This window comes from Apodemus sylvaticus, chromosome 5 (genome assembly GCF_947179515.1).
Source record: "Apodemus sylvaticus chromosome 5, mApoSyl1.1, whole genome shotgun sequence".
NCBI classification, from domain to species: domain Eukaryota; kingdom Metazoa; phylum Chordata; class Mammalia; order Rodentia; family Muridae; genus Apodemus; species Apodemus sylvaticus.
This window is the reverse complement of record NC_067476.1, coordinates 68,179,595-68,207,080: the sequence shown is the minus strand read 5'-3', so window position 1 is coordinate 68,207,080 and position 27,486 is coordinate 68,179,595. Positions and strand designations below refer to the sequence as shown.

The 27,486-nt window shown below is 42.2% G+C and overlaps 1 protein-coding gene across 1 annotated transcript; it reads left to right on the top strand.

The window, feature by feature from the left end:
- The first annotated feature begins 18,722 nt into the window (after positions 1-18,722).
- Positions 18,723-21,518, top strand: LOC127684810 (preferentially expressed antigen in melanoma-like protein 7). The gene is made up of 3 exons (XM_052181637.1): positions 18,723-19,009; positions 19,596-20,171; positions 20,948-21,518. Exons 1-3 carry the CDS (start codon positions 18,723-18,725, stop codon positions 21,516-21,518), a joined length of 1,434 nt encoding a protein of 477 aa, XP_052037597.1.
- The last annotated feature ends 5,968 nt before the right edge of the window (positions 21,519-27,486 follow it).

Sequence of the window (27,486 nt, the reverse complement as noted above, 5' to 3'; positions counted from 1 at the left end):
TGTGACTGGTTTTCAGAAAAGATGATCCTGGGAAGCAAAAACGCAAAGACACCATTCAGAAAACTTTGAAAGCCTATCTTCCACACAAAGACTTCTTTTCCCAATATCACTGCTGTGATGGTAGAGGTTGCAGGTTATGCATTTTGATCACTGGATATTAGTTTTAAAGCCATATTTCTCTCTGGTGTGAGAAACCTGTTCAAAGTGGGCTCTTTCCCAAATACACCCATCCAATTCCAACCATAGCTCAGAGAAATACACCCTACAGAGAAGGGGTCAACAAGAAAACCCGCACACATCTTGATAGACTGTTCAACATCCCAGGCCCTGGAGAGACAATTGGAGATGCATATACCCAGTTCCCCAACCTTCCCACAGTCTGTATCCTCCCAGCTGACCCAGTCTGGAATGAGGAAATCTGTGTAATAGGCATCATTAATTATTGACTTCAATGATTGGTTATCACATGCACTGGCATTTCAGCAGAGGAGGTTAAGTGGGCTGCAAGTTTGTCCTCTTCAAGCTACATAGCAGAACAGGATGGTAAAACACTAAACTGAGTCTGCAAACCTTTAATAGCCATTGCCAAAGTCTGTAGCTGTATGTAAAACATTTGCAAAAACAGGACTGAGATGGAGTTTATAATTTCCATGTTAAAGTCAGGAAACTTAGTAGCTCTATGTCATGGCAGTTTACTTCTAGACTTCAAGACAGCCCTGCCTAACCTCTCCAAAAATGAATGGAAGACCAAAAAAGAAAAGAATTTGAAATTATGTGTAAGAGCCAGGCATGGTGGTTACATGCCTGTAATCTCAGCACTTGGGAGGCAGAGGCAGGCAGATTTCTGAGTTTGAGGCCAACCCGGTCTACAGAGTGAGTTCCAGGACAGCAGGGCTACATAGAGAAACCCTGTCTCAAAGAAACCAAAAAACGAAAACAAAAACAAAAAGAAGCATTCACCTAGCACCCCCAGAAAAGATCAGCACAGTCAAGACATTTGAATACTCATATCTGGAATGCCCCACAGAATTTCCTGGAGTTCAGTGTTACCCTGATATTCAGAGTGAGACTGTCTCAAAAATACACACAGAAACTACAGACTCAAAAAATGCCTTGTGGGCTGGGGAGATAGTTCAGCAGTTCAATTACTAGCAAACAGGAGGTAGCTCACAATTATCCGTGATAGGATCTGGCACTCTCTTTTGTTGTGTCTGAGAACAATGTACTCACATACATAAAATAAATAAATCTTAAAAAATAAAAAAAAAAAGACTTGTTATAAGCAACACACACTGGTCTGATGGTTAGCTGGCCCTCGGGTTGCTGAAGCGGCAGAAGCTCTGTTAATTATGTCCTTATCTCAAAAAGAAAATAATCAGTTAACTAAAAATATATACAAATGACACATTCAGGAGAATTTATAGGTAGATTCTGCTGATTGAGATAGAGTGCCCCAGTGGAGCTAAGGAAATTTTACCTGATCTGAACACGTTTAAAAATCTCTAGATTCCAGCAGGGGTAAGCGGTGACTCCAAGTGGCTCTAGGCTCCAAAACCCTGTGTGTGTCTCCAGCCACTCTATTTATACCTTTACACTGGACCGCCCACTTTGTAAATACACCCTCCCAACCAAAATCTGCAGTCTGATTTAATAGTTGAATGACAACACACTTTCTTTTCTCATTTGGGAATTTAGATGATGTCAGGGTAGATTAGATAAAATCTCAGCCCAGGAAAAGAACTTAAACTAGTGCAACAAGTAGTTATGAACTCCATCCACTGACAGAATTAGTGAACACTGATGTGACTTGTTAGTGATGGATTTATAGACTTGGATTTGTTTTGTTTTTTAATTTTTTTAAAGATTTTATTTACTATTATATCTAAGTATACTGTTGCTGTCTTCAGACACACCAGCACCAGAAGAGGGTGTCAGATCTCTTTCCAGGTGGTTGTGAGCCACCATGTAGTTGCTAGGATTTGAACTCAGGACGTTCAGAAGAGCAGTCAGTGCTCTTAACAGCCCTCCTGCCTCAGACTTCCCTATGATATGGTGTGAGCTGCCACATCTGAGTGAGTTTTATTTCTCTGTTTTGTTTTGTTTTTGTTTTTGCTGTTTTTACGAGGCAGGGTTTCTCCCTGTAGTCCTGACTGCCCTGGAACTCATTCTGTAGACCAGGATAGCCTTGCCTGCCTCTACCTCACAAGTGCTGGGTTTAAAGGCATACTCTACCACTGCCTCTTGTGAGTTTTATTCTTATGTGAACAGCATAGTTCTGACAGTGAGTCAGCTTAGGGTTTACAGGACTGTTCCTCATGATTGACCTGAAGTATTGGGAGACCCCCCAACTCAATGTTTTTAGACCTCTAAACAACTAGCCCAGCACAGAGTAACATGTTTTTCTGGTTTCAGCTTGAGAAAGATAGCCCACCCTTTTTTTAGTTCCAAATGATTAACTATACAATGCTCCAAGTTCCTTTGCTCCAGATAATCTCTAACCTTCCTTACTTTCTCATTCTGTACTTCCCCATTCCGTGCATGTTTTTTCGTCCAACCCTTATCTTGTGATTTTTCCCCTTTAAATACCCCTGACTTCAGTTGCACGGGGTCCTCAGTCCTCTACCCCTGCATGATGTACTACTGTGGAACCCAGAATTCTGGAATAAAGAAATCCTCATGTTATTGCATAGAGACTGTTTCTCACCAGTGATTTGGGTGCCGCCTTCTGAGGCATGGGGTGGTGGGGCACCCTCAGTTTTCTGGGTCTTACAGTATAAAACAGAGAATGTTAGGGTTAAAGGACCTTTGGCATGGTCTCCATTATGAATCTCTTCTGGAGGTTTAGACCTGTGCTGGATGCTGGGGCATGCCAAGGAAGAGGATGGTGTAAAATTATTCATCTTGTGATGTTGATACTGAGGATACAGCTCAGTTGTCATGATATCTGCAACATGCACACACATTATTACAGGAGGCAGGAGGATGGTCAAGTGAGTCTAGCCAGAACTACATAATGAAATCAGGTCCTAACCAACAACACGGAGACCTGTGGTCCTTTGTCAGATAACAGCTTTGCAGTGAGACTTGAAGAATCAGGCAGTTTACACCATGACTTGTCATCTTCTGTTCTCAAAGCCTCTATTCCACACACTGCAGCAAGGAGAGCCTTGTCAATCATCCACCTGGTTAGGCTCACCATGTCCCACCCAATTCCAATCACTGCTCCAAAACAAATGTTAAAGTTTTTAAATAAAATAACATAAAACAGACACTTGGGGAATGGCACCATGGATAATAGAAGAGGGCCACAGACCTTAATAGGATTCCAGAAATTAGCACAACTGACTCCATGGCAGATGGATATACCATTCAGACCATAAAACTCAGCTGGTCGAAAGTACCACAAGCCAACACTAAAACAAAACCTAGACTATTATAGCTCATACATCTAGGAAAGTCTCTAAATGTACTAACCTTGCTTTTGATTTCTGTTATTCAGCTTCTGGCTAATTTTTCTTGTTAACAGATTTTTAAGATTTATTTATTGTTATATATAAGTACACTGTAGCTGTCTTCAGACACACCCGAAGAGGTCATTGAATCCTCGGATCTCATGGATGTTGTGAGCCACTATGTGGTTGTTGAGATTTGAACTCAGGACCTTTTGAAGAGCAGTCAGTGCTCTTAACTGTTGAGCCATCTCTCCAGACCATCTTTGTTCTTAAAATATCTTGAACACCAAGTATAGGCTGGGAAGTAAAGACCCAGCTTAATATTGCCTTAAACTCATATCTGGATAGTTTTCTCTGGAGAATACACACCAATAGATAAATCTCTGTGGCCTGTTGTACCCTCTAGTTGTCTCAAATATAAACCCTCATCAGGCTCAGCATGTAAAATCTGTCACAAGAACCAACATTAACACAATTTACCTTTGTCCCACCAGATACTAAATCCTGCTCCTTTGAATTTTACTCCCTTTTGGAAAGGTTATTTAGGAGAAGGCATGATGGAGCAAGGTGATCACTCCATTGATGGTGAGAGTATAAACTTATACAACTGCTTTAGAAATCATTTTGGTAGTTTCTCAGGAAACTGGAAGAAGTTCTATCTGAATATCCAGCTATACGACTGCTGAGCACATACCTAGAAGATGCTCCATCATCCATCAAAGACACTAGCTCCACTCTGTTCATAGCAGCTTTATTCATAATAGGCAGTAAGTGGAAACAATCTAGATGTCCTTCAATTGAAGAATAAATAAAGAAAATGAGGTACCTCTAAACAATGGAATACTATTCAGCTATTAAAAACAAAGACATCATAACATTTTCAGGCAAATGGTTGTAACTTGAGTCCATCATCCTGAGTGACATGCTAACCCAGTCCCAAATGGACAAATAAGGTATGTACTCATTTATAAGTGGATATTAGCCATAAAATACAGGTACCATATTAAACTCCACAACAAATCTAAACAAGAAGGAAGGCCCAAGCTAGGAAGGTTGAATCTCACTAAGAAGGGAGAATAAAATAGTCATAAGAGACAGATGGAGGGAAAGAGGATGGTGAGGGGAATGCGGGTTCAGGATCAGGTATGGGGAAAGTCAGGAAAGATGGCTAGATGAAATGAATGAAAATGTTCAAGTGCCTGAGGTGAGGAGCTGGGGAGTTTCTCCAGGATGACACAGACACCTGCAGTAAAGAAGGTGCACAAGAATCAATGAGGGTGACCTTACCTGTGACTCAGGTATTGGGGATATGGAAACAGAAAAGGACAGCTCCTATAGTTGGAGAAAAACCACAGTGGAGCAATGGAGACACCAACCCACCCACAAAATATATCCTGTCTATTAGAAATTCAGGGACAGGGGATAGAACAGAGGCTGAGCAAATGGCCAACCAATAAACTGGTCCAATTTGAGACCCATCTCAAGGATAAGCACCAATCTCTAACACTATTAATGATACTCTATTATGAATGCAGACAGGAGCAAGTTGTCCTCTGAGAGGTTCCAGAGCAGCTGGCTGAGAGGGATACAGACACCCATAGCCAAACTGTGGATGGAGCTTGGGCACTCTTATGGAAGAATAGGAGGAACGATTGTGTGCACTGGGAGGATAGGAACTCTATAGGAATACAAACAAAGAGAAGGAACCTAGACCATAGGGGCTCTCAGAGTCTGAACAACCAACCAAAGAGTATACACAGGCTGGACCTTGAGCCTCCCAAACATATATAGATGTTCAGTTTGGTCTTCATGTAAGTCCCAAACACCAGGAATGGGAACTATTCCAAAAGCTATTGCCAGTAGGGCAGTGGTGGTTCATGCCTTTTATCCCAACACTGGGAGGCAGAGGCAGGCAAGTTCTGAGTTCAAGACCACTACAGAGTGTTTTCCAGGACAGCCAGGGCTCTACAGAGAAAACCTGTCTTAAGGGAAAAAAAAACAAGCTATTGCCTGCACTTGCACTTGGGATATGTTCCTCTAGATGGACAGACTTGTCTGACTTCAATGGGAAAGGTAATACCTAGCCACGCAGAGACATGAAGTGCCAGGGTGGAGGGAATACCCAGGAGCCCCACCCACTCAGATGTGGGAAGCTATCCTGAGCTATTCGAACTTATGTTTACTCATGGCCCTAAGGTGGTGGCCACTAAAATATGAGAACAATTAAGTAGAGCCTTCCCCTGGAGCTATCAGTGCGAGAAGATTCCCGAGAATACCACAAGATGTTCCTGCCCTAACCACAGAATATTCCTGCTGTTGTTAACTCCAGGTGTCCCCACCTAGGTGACCTCCTTGCTTGCTTCCTGCTTCAACCCCTAGGGGTGTCTCTGCCCTTCCCTCCTTTGTCTGGTGTGAAGGTTATTTTCTTCTCTTTAAGCCTTAAAACCCACTTACCTCCCCAACATTAAATGAAGCCTTGACACAACCCAGACTGACTCTGATTTTGTTAGCGTGCTTGGCTTCCCTTTTCTCTCCCCCCCATTTTTGACCCTCAGGTAGTGCCCCTTCGGGACCCAGGAATAACTGGACCTGCTGGAGGGGTCACTCAGAGAAGAAGAGGGGTATGGGGGATGGATTGTGGGAGTGGGTGAATGGGAGAGGGATAGTGAGCAGGATATAAAGTGAATCATTTAAAAAATAAATTTAAATTTAAAAACAATGTGAAACAAAAAACGAATGAATGTGTAATGGTTATTGCTGGTTGTAAACTTGACTATGTCTGGAAAGAAGTACAATCCCGAATTGGAAGGTTTACTCCTGATCCAGACCTTGAGACTGGAAGATACAAGTTTCTGACCTGGATCTTGACATGGAGATCTTGAGACAGAGTAGCAAGGAAACCCAGGAGATTAAGGCAAGGAGATTTCTGAGTTCAAGATCATCTGCAACAAAGCAATTCGAGACCCAGGCTCAGTGGTACTCTCCTTTAATATCTTTAATCAGCCCACGTCTTCTAAAAGTGCCACTCTCTGAGTCAAGCACAGATAAACCATCACATTCCACTCCCTGGCCCCACAGTCTTGTTAAAACAAGAGTCTATGGGGGGCCATACTTAAACATAGCATAATGTAAAATACATTTAGTACTATTTCAAAACTTGAATACTCTACAGCATTCTCAATGTTAAAAATTCAAAGTGTCTTCTGAGATTTCATCCAAACAGTTTACAGTAATCCCCAAAGCAACACAGGAAACCAGGTGGGCAAACTCCACATTCTGCATCTCCAGATCTGACATCAAAGCAGTTTTCAGATCTCCAACTCCTCTTTCATCTTTGTGGATTGCAAACTTCTTTCTACTGGGCTGGTTCCACTCCCTGTAAGTAGCTTTCCTCAGCAGATACCCTATGGTTCTAGCATCTTGAATATTTTGAGGTCTTCAAGGCAACTTCAGTGTTAGAGCTTCTTGTTTCAATGTCTAGTACCAGGGACTGGGGTATTGTTGTGATAGGCCTGACCATGTATTTTGGATACATGAATGTGGATTTTGGGAATTTGGACTTGGAAAGCAGTGGAATGCTTTATATAGGGCTTAAAGAGCTAGCTGAGAACCTGTGACTCATTCAAATGGTCTTTTACTTTTTTTTTTTTTTTTTTTTTTGGTTTTCTAGATTTTGTTTTTTTTGAGACAGAGTTTCTCTGTATATCCCTGTCTGTCCTGGAACTCACTCTTTAGACCAGGCTGGCCTCGAACTCAGAAATCCAACTGCCTCTGTCTCTGCTGTCCAGAGTGCTGGGATTACTGGTGTGTGCTACCACCACCTGGCGATTTTTTTTCTTTTTTTACAGATTTATTTATTGTTATATATAAGTACACTGTAGCTATCTTCAGACACACCAGAAGAGGGCATCAAATCTCATTATGGACCACCATAATGAGCCACCATGTGATTGCCAGGCGGTGGTGGCACATGCCTGTAATCCCAGTTCTCTGGGAGGCCGAGTGAGGCAGATTTCTGAGTTCAAGGCCAGTCTGGTCTACAGAAGGAGTTCCAGGACAGCCAGGGCTATACAGTGAAACCCTGTCTCCAAAAAAACAAACAAACAAAAATAAATAAATAAATAAATAAATAGAGCCACCATGTGGTTGCTGGGATTTGAACCCAGGGTCTTCAGAAGAGCAGTCAGTCCTCTTAATTGCTGAGCCATCCCTCCAGCCCTCACATGGTCTTTAAGGGACTTAATCTCAGACTAGGGGTTGCATCCATCAGCCAACTACAGTGATCGAGGCTGTAGTCATTTGCTGGTTGGACTGTCCTGCCATCTGGTTCAAATGTGGTAAAGTGGTAATTTATTTTTTTAATTTTTTAGGTTTTTTTTTTTTTTTTTTTGAGACAGGGTTTCTCTGTGTAGCCCTGGCTGTCCTGGAGCTCACTCTATAGACCAGGCTGGCCTCGAACTCAGAAATCTGCCCTCCTCTGCATCCCAAGTGCTGGGATTACAGGCGTGACACCACCAACCAGTTAACTTGGTAATTTATGAAACCCCAAATGAATGTAGTCCATCTTCTGCCAATATCCAAGGATGACAGTAGCCCAAGGTTGCCCACAGATTTGTCTCCAGATTTAAACTATTAACAATTAGAGTGCAGTACAGAAATAAAATAAAAACAAATGTTGACATGTAGAGGTGAGATGCACGTGGGAGAGGATGGTTTAGGCTTGTAAGGTGAAGGCAATGGGACCTGGTGTTCAATGTCAGATGGGGCAGAATAAGGTGGTCCAGGCAAGTATGAATCACATGAAATCCAGTCTTGATGAAAATGGGGTCAAAGAACAGGACTGCAACTTCTGGAGGAAGACTACTAAAGAATTTTCATTTTTAAGAACTCATCTGAGAGAGGTCTTCTAGGTGTGTGGGACGGCTTGGGGAGCATACAGCAAAGACTGGAGGAAGCTTTCTGCCTCTTCCCACAGGCACAGAAAGGGAGTCCAATCTGTATTAAAGAATAAAGAATGCTGAGCAGTAAAAGACAACTTTGTGGCTAGCTCACTGGGGAAGTACCCATTTGTAATTTTGTTTGCTTGTTTTTGTTTGTTTGTTGTTTGGTTGGCTTTTTGAAAGATAAGACTTTACCTATGGCCTTGGCTATCCTGGAATACCTTATCTAGTCAAGGACAGCCTAGAATACTTGGATCCCTACTGTACCTGCTACAGGCAGAGATTAAAGGGGTGTGCTCTCCTGCCTTGAAGAGAAGTTAGAAGCAAGCTAGAAGCCCTGGATAATGTCCTCAGCCCTGTAAAACAGTGATCTAAGGAAAGGGTGGAAAGAAAGATCCCATGAAAGAAGTGAAGCTGATGTCTGGAGTATTGAATAAGAATAGTATGCATGCTACTGGCTCCTGTATATTCTGAGAGAACTTCAGGTATGGAAAATGTAGAAGCTGATAGGGAAATGTACTGGAGAATGTCAAGGTTCAGCTGGGTTCCAGAAATTCTCCTGCTTCAAAGGTTGAGCAAGTACTACATGCTTCTGGCAAACATCTGGCTAAACTATTAACTCTGCAGAATCTCAGATCTACATAATGTGATTTCAAAAGTCTGTAGAAAACAAAAAGCTAAATTCTTATTGGGTGCTGGAGAGCGTCCAGTGGTTAAGAATTCTGACTATTATTCCAAAGGATCCCCATTCACTATATTTATGTAGTTGCTCACAACCACAGAAGTTTACCAACTCCAGCCCCAGGAACTGCAGATGAAAACACTCAACCTCATAAAACAAAATAAAATTAAGATGTTCTTAAAGGTAAAGCAGCATCATTAGTAAAAGTTTCTCCTTTCCTATTTTGTTTAGATCTGTTTTACTTTTACCTTAGGTACTAGTGTTTACCTGAATGTAAGGGTGTGCCAATGAGTGCAGTTGGCCCCAGAGGCCAGCCAAAAGAGGATATCAGATCCCCTTTAGAGACTTATAGGTTGTGGTGAATTATCTACTTAGGTGCTGGGAACTGAACTTGAAGCCTCTGTAAGAGTGACTACTGTCCTTAACTCCTCTCCAGCCCCAGGGTTTTCTTATTAAAAGTGTGATAGCAACAAAGAGAAAATGCTTGAATGGTGTAATAATAACAGGTTCATCTGGTTTTCACAGGTAAGAAAAATTAGGGCTGGATGTGATAACTCACACCTGAAATACCAGCATTTTGGAAGCTAAAGGCAACATAATTTAGAGTCCTAGGCCAATTTCAGATGCATAAGAATTCTGAAGACTGCTGGGCAACTACAGTGTACTCACATATAACAGATAAATTTTTTTTTTTTTTTTTAAGATTTTACTACACTGTAGCTGTCTTCAGACACTCCAGTAGGAGGCATCAGATTTCATTATAGATGGTCATGAGCTACCATGTGGTTTCTGGGATTTGAACTCAGGACCTCCAGAAAAGCAGTCAGTGCTCCTAACCACTGAGCCATCTCTCTAGCCCCATAACAAGTAAATCTTAAAAAAAAAAAAAAAAAAAAATTAAACCAGCTGGGCAGTGATGTTGTATGCCTTTAATCCCAGCTCTTGGGACATAGGTGGATTTCTGAGTTCAAGACCAACCTGAGTGAGTTCCAGGATAGCCAGGGCTACAGAGAGAAACCCTTTTTTGAGGGTGGGGTGGGGTGGGGTAAGGATTCTGAAGACAGCTTGAATACCTGAGATATTTTCACAAGAAACAAGCAAAACAGAAATTTAGGATTGTTTGTACCACTCTTGTGTTTGACTTCTTAGCTAGCAGTCTAGAAGCCAGGATCTGATTTACTGTAAGAAGCAATGCATAAACTGTGTGTGGTCTCCCCTCCCCCCCAAATTCCAGGATTCAGGACCTGAAGGCGTGAAGATCTGAAGTTATCTTTGGCCTTGGCAGGACTCTGAGTTCTCGGTCATTTTAGGAACCACCAGACGCTGGCTCAATCAGGGGAACTAGGGAGCTCTAGAGAGAGCTGGGTGATTAATAGTACTGGTAGCTATTGTAGAAGACCCAGATTCAGTACCAGTGCTCAGATGGAAGTTCATAACCATCAGTAACTCCATTCAATTCCGGGGTTATCTGGCCCTGTACTCTGCACTCTTCTGGTTCTGCAGACATGTGGTACAATAACATACATGAAAGCATACACCCTGCTGGGCGTTGGTGGCACACGCCTTTAATCCCAGCACTTGGGAGGCAGAGGCAGGTGGATTTCTGAGTTTGAGCCAGCCTGGTCTGCAGAGTGAGTTCCAGGACAGCCAGGGCTACCCAGAGAAACCGTGTCTCAAAAAAAAAAAAAAAAAAAAAAAGAAGGCATATACCAACACGCATACTGTTATAATAAATATTTAAAAGACTACATTTATGTATTTCATAACACTTTATTTTTTAATCATAACAGTATAATTGTATAACAGTAATAATAGATATAATAAATATAATAATTTGACAAAACTATGATGCTACATAATAAAAGTTGTGCTAGACTTTTGCCAAAGTGATGTCCATCCAAAACTCCCATGTCCCACTCATTGCTCTATTTCACATTCATGGACTTTTTTTTATTACTTGCATATATATATATGTGTGTGTGTGTGTGTGTGTGTATGTTCTAATATGCTCTGTTAGTGACCACTTTGTATTGATACAAACAAACTGTATGTTCCCAACCAGGAAAGACTATTTGTCTACTTTCTGTATTCTTAGTTCTTTGTCTAGTTTCTCTTCTGGCCATTTTGTCATGGATATTGTTCCTGTTCACCTCATGCTTAGGTAGCCATGTTTGTGAGACTTTAATGGTGTAACTACTTGTACTCCCAGGAGACGTTCTTACAGTTAAGTTCCTGATCCTCTGACTCTCACACTCTCTTCACTCCATCTTCTATAATGTTTCCTGAGCTTTAGGTAATACAGTGTTATTTAGATGTATCCACTGAGACTCAACTAAATTTACATTTTACATAATTGGCCATATTTCTAAAGGCTATCTAGTGCTCACAGCATGCCTTTATGCCTCCTATTATGGTCTGTCAGTGCTGATATGACATAATTATATCATGTGTCAAATACTGTATTAAGTGTCCATTGTAGTGGCATTGCACCTGAAATGTACGTATCCTAGGAGTCACCACATTTTTTAGTTAAACTTCTATTGAGCATGTAGGTTTTGAAGTCTGCCACACTGTCATGTTTTATGGAAGTCAGAACATAACCACAATGGTATTTAGCACAGGACTTTGGGACTGTCTGTCCTTCTGTCTTTCTTTTTTAACCTCTTTAATTCTACTTATGAGAGAAAAACAGAGAGACAGAGAATGAGAAAGAGAGGAAAAGAAGAGAGAAAGAGAGCTGGGAGGTGGTGTCGCACGCCTGTAATCCCAGCCCTTGGGAGGCAGAGGCAGGCAGATTTCTGAGTTCGAGGCCAGCCTGGTCTACAGAGTGAGTTCCAGGACAGCCAGGGCTACACAGAGAATCCCTGTCTCGAGAAACCAAAGAGAAAGAGAGAGAGAAAGAGAGAGAGAGAGAGAGAGAGAGAGAGAGAGAGAGAGAGAGAGAGAGAGAGAGAGAAAATGAGAGAGAGTGAGAGAGAGAGTGATCCTAATTTGGAGGCTCAGAGATATAAGTTTCTGACCAGGTTCTTGGCATGAAGACCTTGAAGCATAGAGGCCAAGACAAGGAAATCTCCTAGTTCAAAATAATTTGAGATTAAAGGCATGGATCCACACGCCTTTAACCTGGGCCACACCCTGTGCTGAAGACCCTCAGCCTTTAATCTGAGCTACACCCTCCGCTGGAGATATATAAGGACATTGGAAGAAGGAAGATTCTCTCTCACTCTTTCTTGCCTGCTTGCTTCGTTGGACTGAGAAACTGCTAGATCCTTGGACATCCACAGCAGCTGCTGATCATTGTTGGGGAGTTGGACTATAGTCTGTAAGTCATTGACAAATTCCCTAACTATATAAAGACTATCCATATGTTCTGTGACTATAGAGAACCCAAACTAATACAGAGAGACAGAGAAACAGAGACAGAGAGTGAGAAAGAGAGGAAAATAAGAGAGAAAGAGAATGAGAGAGAGAAAGACAGAGAGAGAGTGAGAAGGAGAGGAAACAGAGAGAGAGGAAAATGAGAGAGAGAGAAAGACAGAGTGAGAAAGAGAGGAAACTCAGAGAGAGAGGAAAATGAGAGAGAGAAACACAGACAGATAGAGAGACAGAGAGTGAGAAATAGAGGAAAATAAGAGAAAGACAGAGAGAGACAGAGTGAGAAAGAGGGAAATAAGCGAGAAAGAGAATGGGAGAGAGAGAGAGATTGAGATTTGAGTGCTGAGGATCTCTACCTGACTGGATGTGAGCTTCCTGTCTGCTTGACTCCCAGCTTGCATGGTTGTTGCATTGATGAGTACAAGTTTCACTGAGGTGGTTTAGATTGGTTTCAGTCTTATAGCATTCCTTCTTCAGTGTCTCAATTCTCAGACATAAGCTTATGACACAATGCTGCTTAGTTTCCATATATATTTTTAAATCTTTTTCTTAACTATTTATTATTTATTTCTTTGGGGGGACAGTCACGGGAGATATTGAGATGGGAGAGCATCCAGGGAAGACTTTCTCAACTTCAAGCATGTGGGTTCCTGTAAATGAACATAGGTAGTTAGGCTCAATGTAAACACCAGAGCCAACTGTGGGCTTTCACTAGCTGCACAGCTTCCTTGTTAAAACAAACAAACAAACAAATAAAAATTGCTTGTTTGTTGTTTTTAAAATCTGAGACTGAGTATCATTGTGATCCTTGGCTAAGCTTGAATTCTCTATGTAGATTCAGAGATTCTTTTTTTTCCTGCCTCCCAAATGCTGGGATTAAAGGTATAGGCATGTACACACAGCATACCACACAATCACAATTTCCTCTTTTTTGGCCGGTATGCAAAACGATCCTTTCTCCAACACCTTTATCCTCTAGGGCACCAAGGACAGCTTCTCCCTCAAATCAGACTTTCTTTGTTTGGATTTACATGAGATTGGAAGAAATGATACCCACAAACTCAGGCTGTCCTCATTCTGGGTATTTGAAGCTGATTTGTAATGGACCGCCTACCTCAGCCATCTCAAGCTGCCACAGCTGATGAGTGACAGCACCAGATTGAGCCTTGAACTTCAGAATACATTCTTAGAACTCAGTCTGTAGACCAGCCTGGCCTTGAACTCAGAAATCTTCCTGCCTCTGCTTCCCAGAGTGCTGGGATTACAGGCCTGTGCCACCATGCCCCACTTTTTTTCTTTTGAGACAGGAATTCTCTGTATAACATTGGCTGTCCCGGAACTCACTTTCTAGAGTGGCCTCAAACTCAGAAATCCACCTGCCTCTGACTCCCAAGTGCTGGGATTAAAGGCGAGACCACCAGCACCCTAAAGATTTTTTTCTTTTCTAAGTTTATCTATCATCAGGCACAGATTAAACCCTGACCTAACTCCTACACAGAACAGTGTTGGTCGCATAGGAATATAATTCAGCCAGCTGTGCTGGTTCAAAACAGTAATCCTCTCAGGAAGGATGAGGCAGAAGAATTGCTGAGAGTCCAAATCAATACTACCTACAGAGTAAGATACTGTCATAGAAGTAAATTACAAACCAAGTATATAAATAAGCAAAACATTGAATGAATTAAAAATTAGTTCAGAGCCGGGTGTTGGTGGCACATGCCTGTAATCCCACCACTTGGGAGGCAGAGGGGCTGGTGGATTTCTGAGTTCAAGGCCAGCCTAGTCTAAAGAGTGAGTTGCATACAGCCAGGGATACACAGAGAAACCCTGTCTCAGAAAAAGAAAATAAAAAGAGGTCAGTGTTGATGTGTATTCTACCATCCCAGAGATAGGATTTTGCTTCTTCCTTTCTCTTTTCTTCCGGGAAGCTTTGGTTTAGTGATTATTCCACATAAGATTTGATGGGTGGGGCAAAATCATCCAATCAGATAGCAGCACTTATCAGTGGTAGAATGCATAATAGGCAAGAAGAAAAAGGTCTGTAAGGTGTCATCAGAACCAGAGAAGACACTCAAGTCCCTGAACTCTGTCACATTTGTCCTAATTAGGTATTTTCTTCACCTAGGCCAGTAGACCCTGACTGGGTTTAGAGACATGTTAGATATAAGTCTGCATAGGACATCCTGGAATCTGTCTCTTCACAAGGACATTGGGCTTGGTTCAAAATCCATGTCTGCTTTCACCTCCAATGGCCTCTGTGCTTCTCTGAATGAATTTCAAGTGTTGAGACAGAGCCTCACAGTGTTGTAACAGGCTCTCTTATACCTGGCCAGGTAGCTGCACTGGACTGGGGAAAAAGGGCCCCTTGTCTGACCCCCTAAGCGCTGGGATGACCAGCAAATTCTTCCATGCTGTGATTCCTATCCAATTATTGGCTTCTGTTTGGTTGGTTTTTGAGACACAACCTCACTCTGTAGATCATGAACCTTTGAATTTCAGGCAGATCTTCTGCTACAGCCTCCCATCACCTGGGATTCCAGTTGGGAGATAGCCAAGTGTCTAAATTATGATTTGCTTGATGCACATTAACATCTTGTTTCTTTAAAAAAAAAAAGATTTAATTGTTAATGTGTATGGGTACACTGTAGCTGTACTGATGGTTGTGAGCCATCAGATGGTTGCTGGGAATGGAGGTTGCTGGATTCACTTGGCCCCACTCAATTTAGCCTAAAGATTTATTATTATATCCAAGTACACTGTAGCTTTCTTCAGATGTACCAGAGGAGGACATCAGATTTCATTAGGGATGGTTGCATGCCACAATGTGGTTGCTGGGATTTGAACTCAGGTCTTTCCAGAAGATCAGTCAGTGCTCTTAACCACTGATCCATCTCCAGGCAAAAGTCTTGTTTCTTTGCCTTTTGAAATGGGGGAACAGGGGAAGGGAAGAGAGCTTATGGGACTTTCGGGGAGTAGGGAGCCAGGAAAGGGGAATCATTTGAAATGTAAATAAAGAATATATCAAATAAAAAAGAAATATGGTCTGGTTCTGCAGTATACATTAGCCTGAAGTATACAGGAATTTACTGGCTTCATTCTCATTAGTGTAAAGATTAAATTCCTAAATGTATTTTATACCTCCTCTTCCTGTTTGGAGACAGTACAATACATAGAATGCAGTGTCTAGAAAGCATATGTGACACATACTGACTTTGAACTATCTCCCTGCCTCTTCCTGATTTTTATGATCATGGAGTAAAATATATTCATTTTAAGTTTTTGTTTATTTTTTTTTGTTGTTTTGTTTTGGTTTGCTTTTTTCGATTTGGTTTTTTGAGACAGGGTTTCTTCTCTGTATATCGCTGGCTGTCTGGGAGCTCACACCGTAGACCAGGATTGCCTCAAACTCAGAAATCCGCCTGCCTATGCCTCCCAGAGTGCTGGGATTACAGGTGTGTGCCACCGCCCAGCCATTTTAAAGTTTTTACAATTTTTATTTAGATTGGAATCTCATTTGGTTATAAACTTTTGGTTTTTCAAGGCAGGGTTTCTCTGTGTAGCCCTTGCTGTCCTGGAACTCGCTCTGTAGACCAGGCTGGCCTTCAACTCAAAAATCTGACTGCCTCTGCCTCCCAAGTGCTGGGATTAAAGGCCTGTGCCGCCATGCCTGGCGGTCATAAACTTTCTAACTTAGGCTGACTTTTGACTATTAATCTTCCTCTTTGTACCTCAGAAATGGATGGTAAGACATGGCACTTTTTCTTCACTTCTATTTTTTAAAGATTTATTTATTGTATCTTAAGTACACTGTAGTTGTCTTCAGGCATACCAGAAGAGGGCATCAGATCTCATTACAGATGGTTGTGAGCTACCATGTGGTTGCTGGGAATTGAACTCAACCTCCAGAAGAGGAGTCAGTGCTCTTAACCACTGAGCCATCTCTCCAGTCCCCATGTCACTGTGTGACTCAGGTTGTCTTGAATATGATATTCTAAATTACTACTCCTCAGTGTTTGATTCTAGGCATTTTCCAGGTTAATATAGTGATGGAGATGAAAGCCTGGGTCACTTGTATTCCAGACAAGTACTCTAAGTAACTCAGGTAGATGTCAAGGCCCAGGCTTTAATACTCTCTCCAAGGACTGGAGAGATGGCTGAGCAGATGAGACACCACACTGGCTGCTCTCCCACAAGTCCTGTTTTAGAAGTTCTGGTTTTCTTTGCCAGTTCCATCTCAGGGATCACAAACAACTGTAATGCATCTATCGCCCTCTGCTGACTTCCTGGACACTGCATGAAAATAGTGCTCATACATGCTTGCAGTCCTGATACCCATACACACAATGCATAGCGTTTTTCAATTTTGAAATAAATTTTTTTAGTTAGGTTTTAATGAGAAATGGCTGGTATACTATTTGAGCGGTTTTTGAGAGACGATTTCACAGAACCCAGGCTGTTCTTGTACTTCTGTCTTCCTTCTAGCTTTGTCCCCACTTCTTTGATATGTTGGGATTTCAGTTATGGTCTAATTTTAATACAGCTTGTTTGTAATCCCATGAATTATACTAAATGGGTTGAAGTTTTGTGGTTAAATTGAAATGGTTTCGTTTTTTTTTTTTTTTTTTTTGAGACAGTTTCTGTACAGCCCCGATTGTCCTGGAACTCACTCTGTAGACTGGGCTAATTTCAAACTTAGGTTCACCTACCACTCCTTCTCAGAGGCTGTGATTAAATGTGTGTGCCACCACCACCAGCTACCTGAAATTATTTTTAATGGTATCTTAAAAACAGGCGTGGAGATTGTTTTGTTAGGTCTGTAAGACACAGTGATTCTGGGGACTCTTGACTATAGGAATGTAATTGCTTCAGCCTGGTCAGTCGACAAGTTCCGAACTCAAATAAACATAAGCTCTTAAACTTGACCTGAAGCTCAAAGTAAAGATAGACTACATGCAATCCTGCCTCTGGCTCTAATGTTGAAACTGTAAGCTCTCTTTTGTTTTTTAAGGTTTATTTATTATATATGAGTACACTGTACCTGTCTTCAGACACTCCAGAAGAGGGAGTCAGATCTTGTGACAGGTGGTTGTGAGCCACCATGCTGTGGCTGGGATTTGAACTTAGGACCTTTGGAAGAGAAGTCAGTGCACTGAGCCATTTCTCTAACCTGGAACTGTAAGCTCTTGCTGACAAGCTCAACATCCATTCAGTAATTGAAAGGCAAATGTTTGAATAAAGACAACAGGCTAAGCAAAAGGCATCATATTGTGTTCAATTACAGGATCTTAGAGTGAGTTCGAGTCCAGCCTGGACTACATAGCCAGCTTTGGGCTACATAGCAAAACCTTGCATCAATAGAATGAACAAACAATCAAGAAGAAAAAGCCAGGCAGTGGTGGCACACTCCTTTAATCCCAGCACTTGGGAAGCAGAGACAGGCAGATTTCTGAGTTCAAGGCCATCCTGGTCTATACAGTGAGTTCCAGGACAGCTAGGGCTACACAGAGAAACCCTGTCTCGAAACACAGCAAACAATTGTTTTTCTAGTAGGGTACTAGAGAGGTGACAGAAAGAAACAAAAAAGCTGCTAAAAGACAGATAGGACCCCTTACATGTATCTAGTACATCTGTGCTCCAATGTAGTATGAATTAGATAGATTCTCTATACCTGGCTCTAAAACTTTGAAAATAAAAACTAAGCTGGATATGGCTTAAGTGAACTCCTTTTAGTCCCAGCATAAAAGGAGGCAGAGCCAGGGGGATCTGTAAGACACCCCCCAAAACCGAGGGTGCCCCAGCACCCCATGCCTCAGAAGGCGACAAACATATCCTGTGCAAGATATGGTATTGATGCAATAACATGAGGATTTCTTTTATTCCAGAGCTCTTGGGTCCATAGCTGTATACTGCACAGGGGTAGAGGACTGTGGGACCCCGAGTGCTGAATTGCAACAGCATTTGAATATGATTAATAACTGTTTTTGTTCCCCCTCGATCCACCTTCCAAAGGAATGGGGGATTCAGAATAGTAAAGGTTGGAACTGGATGGGACAATGGTGAAAATGATTGATAGAGGCTGCACATGTTGTCTGTATGGGGAGCTTGATTTTGACAACAATAAACAGTGATTGAAATAGGAAAAATTCAAGTCTACAACAAGGATACAATGTGACAGATGCTTACTATGAGGGGTTAAAAGCCTCATAAGAGAGACTCTGAAAATATATTCTCCTAAATTTTCCCGCAGGATCATTTCCCAAAAGAGCCATCAGAATGGTCTTCTCTACCCCACCCAAACTTGAAAAGCTGGCTTCACAGAGCCTGGTGAGGAATGAAGCATTGACCACATCTGCTGCAGAGTACCTACCAAAGGAATTCTTCATACCTCTGTTAAAGGAGGCCGGCACTCAAAGAAAAGCAAAGATGATTAAGATCCTGGTGGAATACTGGCCCTACCCTTTCTTGCATGTTGGGTTGCTGAGTTATAAACCCAACTTTCAGATCTTCCAGGCTATACTAGCTGGAGTAGATACATGGCTGAAACGGAAGTATCGCCCGAGGTAAGCTGAATACCAGGAAAAGAATTAGCTGTGCCTAGGAGAATAAGGTGAAAGTTGGATCAGAGGCTTTGGCTGGTGTCTTAGAGGGCTATAGGTGCCTGGAAAGCTTGTGAGTCCTTGTAGTAAGTTAAATATGAAATACAGGTTTGTGCAGATTTATCCACAGAAGAATGACCCTATCTCTGTGTTTCCACCAGTTAACAGCTAGAGGATCTGATATGCAGGGCAGTCACCTATAATCCCAGTACTTGGGAGGCAGAGGCAGGTGAATCTATGAGTTTGAGGCCAGCCTAGTCTATAGAGTTACAGAGCCAGGGATACACAGCAAAATTATGTCCTGAAAAACTACAAACAAAAAGAAATAAGAGCTGACAGAATTCTAAGAAAACTGAATGGAAGGGAATAGGACAGGTCTTCAGATGCAGCTCAGGCAACAAAGTGCTTGGTAACTAGAGACTGTACTAGAGACCCATTCCTTGAAGCCATAGAAGACAGCAGAACAAGGAAGAAATAGCACCAGAGATGATGAAAATAGTGTTGGGTCTCAATAATTTCCCTTCTGATACATAACTTGTTTTATCCACAGGATGTGCAGGCTTCAACTGGTTGACTTGAGACACCATGATGGCACAGATATGCAGGATGGAAGAGAGGGTAGAGCCCACAGAGTAGAAACTGTGCATATGGAGCAGGTATTAGAGGGCCAATCTAGGTACCTAATGAAGCAGCGTTTGAAGGTGTTCAGTGACCTTTCCTTTATGTCTTCTCTGCATGAAGATAAACACCAAACAGAGTTGTTGCAGTGGACAAAGGAGAGAAAAGATTTCCTGCATCTGTGCTGTGAGAAGTTAGAGATCGGAGATGTAAAAGTGTCCAAGGTCAGGGATGTATTAAAATTGTTACAGCTAGAGTTCATCAAGGAGTTGGAACTGAATACAGTGGGGAAACTGTCCAAACTGACAAAATATGTATCTTGCATTAGCAAGATGAGAAATCTTGAGAAACTCACGCTAGCACGCAGCTTTGGAACAAGGACTTTCATACGAGAGGAGAGGCAGAATGTCACCAAGATCTTTTCTCTGTTCCCCAAACTCAAGTGCCTCAAGCATCTCACTATTGATGATGTCTATTTTGTTGGAGACAGCATGAGAGAGTTGTTCAGGTAAGAAAGGATGAAGAGCTGTTGCTTTTACCAGAGCAAACCTCTCTTTCATATTCGAGAGTAGTGGGCACACTACTCTCTGCAGGCAAATGCTCATTTAACAGTGAACATATAAGCATGATCAAGTTTCATGTTAAATGACACAAGGGTTCACATGACCACTCACAAAGCTGAGCAATGAAGTAGAATAGATTGTATGGAGAGAGCTGCCATGGTAGAAAGACCAGTATTGTGAGTCAGATTTAATGAGGTTTCCTGCCTAGCAATCCTATCTGATCTAATTGGAAGGAATGGAAAAGCCACTACACAGGAAGGGCTCATATCTGTACAGTTTCCCAGGTGAATTCTGTGTTTCAGTTAGATTTGAGAGAACAGGCTCTCCCCTCCCCTAATTCCTAAACAGTATAAGGCTCTTTGGAGACCAGGACTAGGGTAAGTTGTTCAGGGAATGCAAAGACTGGGGTTGAGTGAGGGTCAGATGTAAAGACTGAAGAGGTGAAGAGAGTTATGTCAGGGAGTCAATGATTTCTCAGAAGACATCCTGATATACACTGTCATGGGTGCCAACTTCCCTCTTCCATGGTCCCTATTAGCCTAAAGAGTAACTCTGGGTCTCTGCTTGTCAGAGAAGACTGGGAGAATCAATCATGGAATGAGCCAGAACCCCATGACAGTGATACTCTAATGTCAAAATGGTGTAACTTGAGTAAGCCAACAGGCCAAACTGCATGCCATGCCATGGTCACTCTGACCCCAGCCATGTGATCTCTACCTAGGTATCTGGAGGCCCAGTTGGTGTCCCTCAACATCACCCTGTGTGGCCTCTCTCAGACAGATTTGGATTCATTTCCCCAGCATTTGAACTACAGCCAACTTAAACATCTGTGCTTGAGAGGTGCCACTTTAACTGACTTGAATGTAGTGCCTCTAAGAGATTTCTTAGAGAATGTTGCATATAATCTGGAGACTCTGGAATTAGAAGACTGTGGAATGAAAGACTCTCACCTCAGTATTCTTCAGCCTGCCCTGATCCAATGCTCTGAGCTCAGTAGCATCAATTTGTATGACAATGACATCTCCATGGGTGTCCTGGTGGGCTTTCTGCTCAGCACTATAGATCTGAGTGAGCTGACCACAGAAAAGTACCCTGCTCCAGTAGAGATCTATAATGAGATGAATTATGTTGATGTAGAGATGTTTTCTGAGCTTGGTATTGAACTCATGAATGAACTCTTGACTGTAAGGCAACCTGATTCAGTCAGCTTTGGTTCCAATGCCTGTTATGACTGTGGTGAACGTTATGTCTATGAAGATGGGGAGGTCATATATTGTTTGTGTCAGGAGTAACAAGTTGAATATATTTTTGGGTACTAAGAAATTGCCAGGGACTGGTCTCTCATCCAGAGGATGACATTTCTCAAAGTGATACAAAAAAAAAAAAAAATGATCCAAACTCCTGTCAGGACTGACTCTTAACTGGCTTTCTCCTATCTATGAAATTATGGTCAGATCTTGAAAACCTGATATTCTCTATGATGGACTTTTCAGTCAGTTGAACCTCAAGATCTAAGTCAGAACAGTTCTTTGACTGTACACAGTAATTGAGAGGTACTGTGTTTAACCTCTTGTTTCACATGACCTCTCAATATGCGATGAAGCTATTCTGACATTCCCCCATAACAGCATCTGCCTCATGGCTGGGTCATGTATAAAGTTTTCAAAGTAGCATTGTATGCAAAGCCAAATCTTGAAGAAGGGAGTTTTGGTGAAGGAGTACCAGATTGCAATACAGGCTAGTAGGAGTAGTCTGGGTAGCAAAGGTAGCTGAAGCAGAAGAAAACAATGAAGAACAAAGGAGTGGAGCCTCAGCCATCTTTTTAAATCCTTTTTTCCCCCTAGTGATGCATTGTAGCTTAGGTTGACCTTGAACTGTATTGAATACTCTTTCCTCCACTTACAGATCCAATGAGGTTGCTGACAGATAACCTCCAAGGCCAACTTGTAGACCACCTGACTGTGAGACCATGTTTTTAAGAGCTCCTACCCTCTGATCAGCTTCTTGCACATTAAGGACACCAGTAGTCTCTGTCCTCTATAAAAGAATTGCCAGCCAGGCAAGGGCAATGGTCGTACATGCCTTTAACCCCAGCACTTGCAAGGCTGAGGCAGGTTGATTTCTGAGTTCAAGGCCAGCCTGGTCTACTGAGTGAGTTCCAGGACAGCCAGGGCTACACAGAGAAACACTCTTTTGGACAAACCTCCCCCCAACACCCCCCCCCTGCTAAAAGAGTACTGGTAGCTCTTGTAGAAGACCCAGATTCAGTACCAGCGCTCAGCTGGAAGCTCATATCTGTCATTCCAATACCGGGGTTGCCCTGTGTTCTGCTTGCTTCTGCTTCTGCAGTCATGTGGTACACTGACATACATGAAGGAAAACACCCACAAACATTGTGTTCCTTTGCATCTATATAATCAGGTATCAAGCATGCATCAAACCTTTTGGTCTTTTTCTTTGTTGATTTAAAAAAAAATGTGGGGCAAGATTTCTCAGTGGGCAAAGGATACTAAGGGGTAAGGTTGACAATGTTGAATAATAATGGAATGGAGATGGCTGACTGTCAATGTTGAACTCTGACTTCCATAAGCATGTAGTACCAAGAATGTTGTGGTTTGTGTGCAGACCCAAAACATAGTGTAATGTTCCCATGATTAAATATTGTGAATGGATTCTGATTATTAAACATACATATGGAAAAACTTTAGTAATGTTACTATTTTAGATTACAATACACATTTATCCCATTTCTTAAAAACTATTCATATGCCACACATTGTTGGACTTTTTAAAATGTGGATAATTTATACATGGATAATATAAATATTCCTCTATCCAACTTCATCTGTACTGTCAACTGAATATATGGTTTCAGGGCCACCAATTAGGTTCTGGACAAATATTAAAATCTGATCAGAGCAGGGGTGGATGGACACCTGTTAGGTTCAAAAATACTTGTTCTGGTGGGAAACCAGTAACTTTGCAGGGGCTTGCAACCCTCTGTAACTCCAGTTCCAAGGTACCAGATACCTCATCACTTCCATAAGCACTGCATGCACTGTTTTACACATACAACACACACACACATACGGTTTGGACTTGGGATTCCGTTCCACAACCCAAGTCAGGTACTTCAAAAATATTTGTATCTCCAATTCTATCTTACGTAAATCTCCTGACCTTGTGCACCTATACTTATGTGCTCTACCTACCCAACCTGAAGACCTACATGCACACCTGTATTTGAAAAGGCTGGTCTGACTCCAAGCACATCCAGGAGACTAGGTCAAAGAGCTGAGCAAATCCAGGCAAGCCTACGCAGGTCAGTTACTAGAAAAATACTCAGGCTTCTACCCCCACGCTCTAATAATGCTTCTGGAATGGCTGGAGATAAAGTAAGACAAAGCTCATGTATCCCAGGATTCCCAGGACATGCCTGTCTCAAGGATTCAAGAACTCAGTAACCACCTTTGACGAGGCACTAAATCAGGACTTGGGTGAGCACCAGCAGGCCTACCAACAAATGAAAAAAATGCATGTTTATGTATTGTGGTCCCCCAACAATGTCAGGAAGCCACAGGAGAGCTATAGGAGCTGAGTCAACTTGGCTACAGAGTTGCCAAGCTAAGAAGACCCAGCATTATCAACTTGAGATACCTATCTGGGTTACATATGAATTGTGTGTGTATTGTGGGGGGGGGGCAACCAACTAATGCTGTTGGACACCCAGGAAGCAAGGCATCCTTAACATCCCAGTCCTATTAACCCAAAGGCAAATACAGGAATTTCTGGGATTTGCCAGGTCTTGTTGATTTTTGTTTGCCAGGGTTTACTGAGATAGCCAAACCATTATATGAGACCACACAGAGCCCAAGAAGACAAAATAGAATGGACCTCTGAGATAGACATTACTTTTAAGTCTTTAAGTGGGACTTATGGGTTGGATGGAAGAAGAGAAGAAGGCGGACTGAGTTAGGGGATTTACGTACAGGGATAGAAGCACAAGGGCAAGATATAGCTGCGAGAGCTTCCCGGATATCATGGCAAATCTGCCGGGATTTGCTGCTGGAGGACTAAGGTTTAAAAAGGTTTAATAGATTAGGTTTTAGTTGTTGTGCCCAGAGAATTAAAAAAAAAGAATATCCCGTGAGAAAAATTTTACTGGGTCAGGAGAAATGGCTCACTGGTTAAGAGCATGGGCTGCTCTTCCAGAGGTCCTGAGATCAAATCCCAGCAATCACATGATGGCTCACAACCATCCATAATGAGATCTAGTACCCTCTTCTGGAATGTCTGAAGACAACTACAGTGTGTTTACATATGATAAATAAATCTAAAAAAAAAAAAGAAAAGAAAAAAAATGCCTTCCTGGAGGCGCCAGCCTTGGTCCTCCTGGACATTCACAAACTTTTCCACCTGTACAATGAGCTGAGAAAGAAGATAGGAAAGGGTCTGCTCACCCAAATTTTGAGACAACAGAAAAGACCTATGGCTCCCCCCCACCTTTGTTTTTTTTTTTTTTTTTTTTTTTAATTTGTTTTTTTCTAGACAGGGTTTCTCTGTATAGCTCTGGCTGTCCTGGAACTCACTCTGTAGACCAGGCTGGCTACTAACTAAGAAATCCAACTGCCTGTGCCTTCCAGAGTGCTGGGATTACAAGCCTGTGCTACCACCTGGCTGACCTATGGTTTATTAATCTAAGATGTTGGACAAAGTGGCCCCAAGGATGGCTAGCATGTCTCTGGATTATTGCTGTCAGCCCTGCTAGTCAAGGATGTTGACAAAATAATCATGGGACAGGAAGTAGTTATCACCATCCCCTATGGTATTGAGGAGACCCTCAAGAATCCACCCAGCCTAAGAATGTCCGATGCCAGACTGGTGCACTTTCAAGCTGTATTTTTAAATCCCCCTCACATTATATATATTTCATCATCTAACCTAAACCTAGACAACCTACTACCTGACCCATCCTCAGATGTGCAGCATGTTTGCTCTATAGTTCTGGGGCACATGCAGAGTACCATGGTGGACTTGACTGACATACCATGGCTAGATGTTGAACACTTCCCAGATGGAAGTAGATTCATCCAAAATGGAGGCAGGGATGACAGTAACAAACTTGGACTCTCTTATTTTGACAATTGTTTTGCCAACAGGAACTTCAGCCCAGGAAGCTCAACAAAAGGCTATAACCCAGGCTTTTAAGACAGGCAGAGGTGCCATAGCTAACATTTACACTGACAACAGATGGGATTATTGACTATTGAAGATAAAACCATAAAAATAAGGAAGGAATACTTGCTTTTCTTAGAGACATTATGCCTTCCTCTGAAAGTGACCATAATTCATTGCCCTGGGCATCAGAAAGGGACATCAGAAATAGCCAGAGGGAACAGGCTTGTTATTAAAGCTGAACCTAGGGACCCCCCCCCCCCCACACACTTCTCCCACCAACTCTGAATATAATGGTGAGGACAAATGGTATCAGGTGAAATGCCAAGGAGTTTACAGAAGAGACACATGATTGCTGATCTCTGAAGGCTGCACTATTCTACCTAAGGAGTTTGCAAAACAACTCATCCATCAGATTCATCAAACTTTGCATCTGGTCATCGAAAACTGAAGAAATTGTTGTGAGGGGCAAGGTACAAAATATTTGACTTAGGAGACTTGGGTCATCAGATAATCTCAGACTTTGCCACCTGCCTTGCTGTGAATTCCTTAGGCCCCAATTAAGGGACCACTCTAGGAACCAGTATCAGTGGTCAATAGCCAGGGGCTAATTGAGAAACAGATTATACAGCAATAAACCCAGGAACATATAGATATAATGTTTGCTAATTTTCATTGATAAGTTTTCAGGATAGATAGAAGCCTACCCTACAAAGAAAGATACTGCCAAAGTAGTAACAAAGAAGCATCTGGAAGACATACCCAGGTACGGTTTGCCTACACTGTTTGAGTCTGACAATTGAGCAGCACTTATCTCTCAGGTAACTCAATCTCTAACAAAGGTTCTGGAGACCACTTGGAAATTACATTGTACATATAGACACTAGAGTTCAGAGAAAGTAGAGAGAATGAATTGGACCCTGAAGGAGACCTTGAACAAATTAATCCCTGAAACTGGCTGTGACTGGATAGCTCTCCTTCCTTATGCCTTATATAGAGCTAGGAACACCCCCTACATTTTAAGTTCCCCACGCCACTCCATTGTTTTGAGATCCTATATGGAGGCTAGCTCCCTTGCTTCCTATCCTCCAGTATGATATCTTAGCTAAATATCACCACAACCAGGTATGTGTATGCTCTTCCCCCTAAACCCCATTGCTTTAAACCAAGTTAGAAAGTCTAGATTAAGAGATATAACCACAAAACTCTAGAACTGTGCTGGAAAGAACCTCATACCGTGAGCCTGACCATACCCTTAGCAGTTAAGGTGGGCCAGATGTGGATACCCCATTCCCACATTAAGCCTGCCACGGAGAGAAATAATCCAAAAGTTGAGTTCCCAGTGGAGGAGAATTTCATGTGAACCACCACAAGAATGACCAAATGTTGCCCCACATCCTGTCAATCCATTGAAACAGGGACTCCAGAGCTCCAGATCCTGCTTGGTTGCCTTGATATACCAGCCAGTAGCACTCTTACTATCTGGGCACAACAACCTTGTCATCAAGTTCACAGTGGCTGGCATAAAAGTAGATTGGACTGCCACTTCTTAACTACTTTCTCCCTTGACTTAACATAGAATTGCTGGTTAGTGGTTGGGGATTCTACATTGAAAATAAGGTACCCATGAACTATTCCTACCTCTACAACTGCACTGTAAGTCCTACTGTTGCAGGATACATGCTTGTTCCAGAGACTGCTTGTTGTGTTTGTGTCTCAAGGCTCACTCCATACATTTATGAAAGTAGGACTAAGGATATTTATGGTCTAGTACTGCTTGACCTCAGTGACTTATTACTCTGGGAAGAATGTCTTCAACCAGCTAGCACCTCCAAATAATCAGGTTAAAATGGTGGCCATTTCCACTGTGTTACTAGGTTCTCTCCTAGTTGGAGAGAACCCCATAGGGCTGGCTCGAGCTTCTAGTATACGGTACTCAGTTAAATAATGTCATACAGATAACGATAGATACAGATATATAGGAGATGAAAAAGTCCATCACGGCCCTGTGGAATTCCCTATCCTATCTGACAGAAGTAGTCTCACAGAAGAGGCCTAGTCTTGCTATTCTTCCAGCAGGGAGGA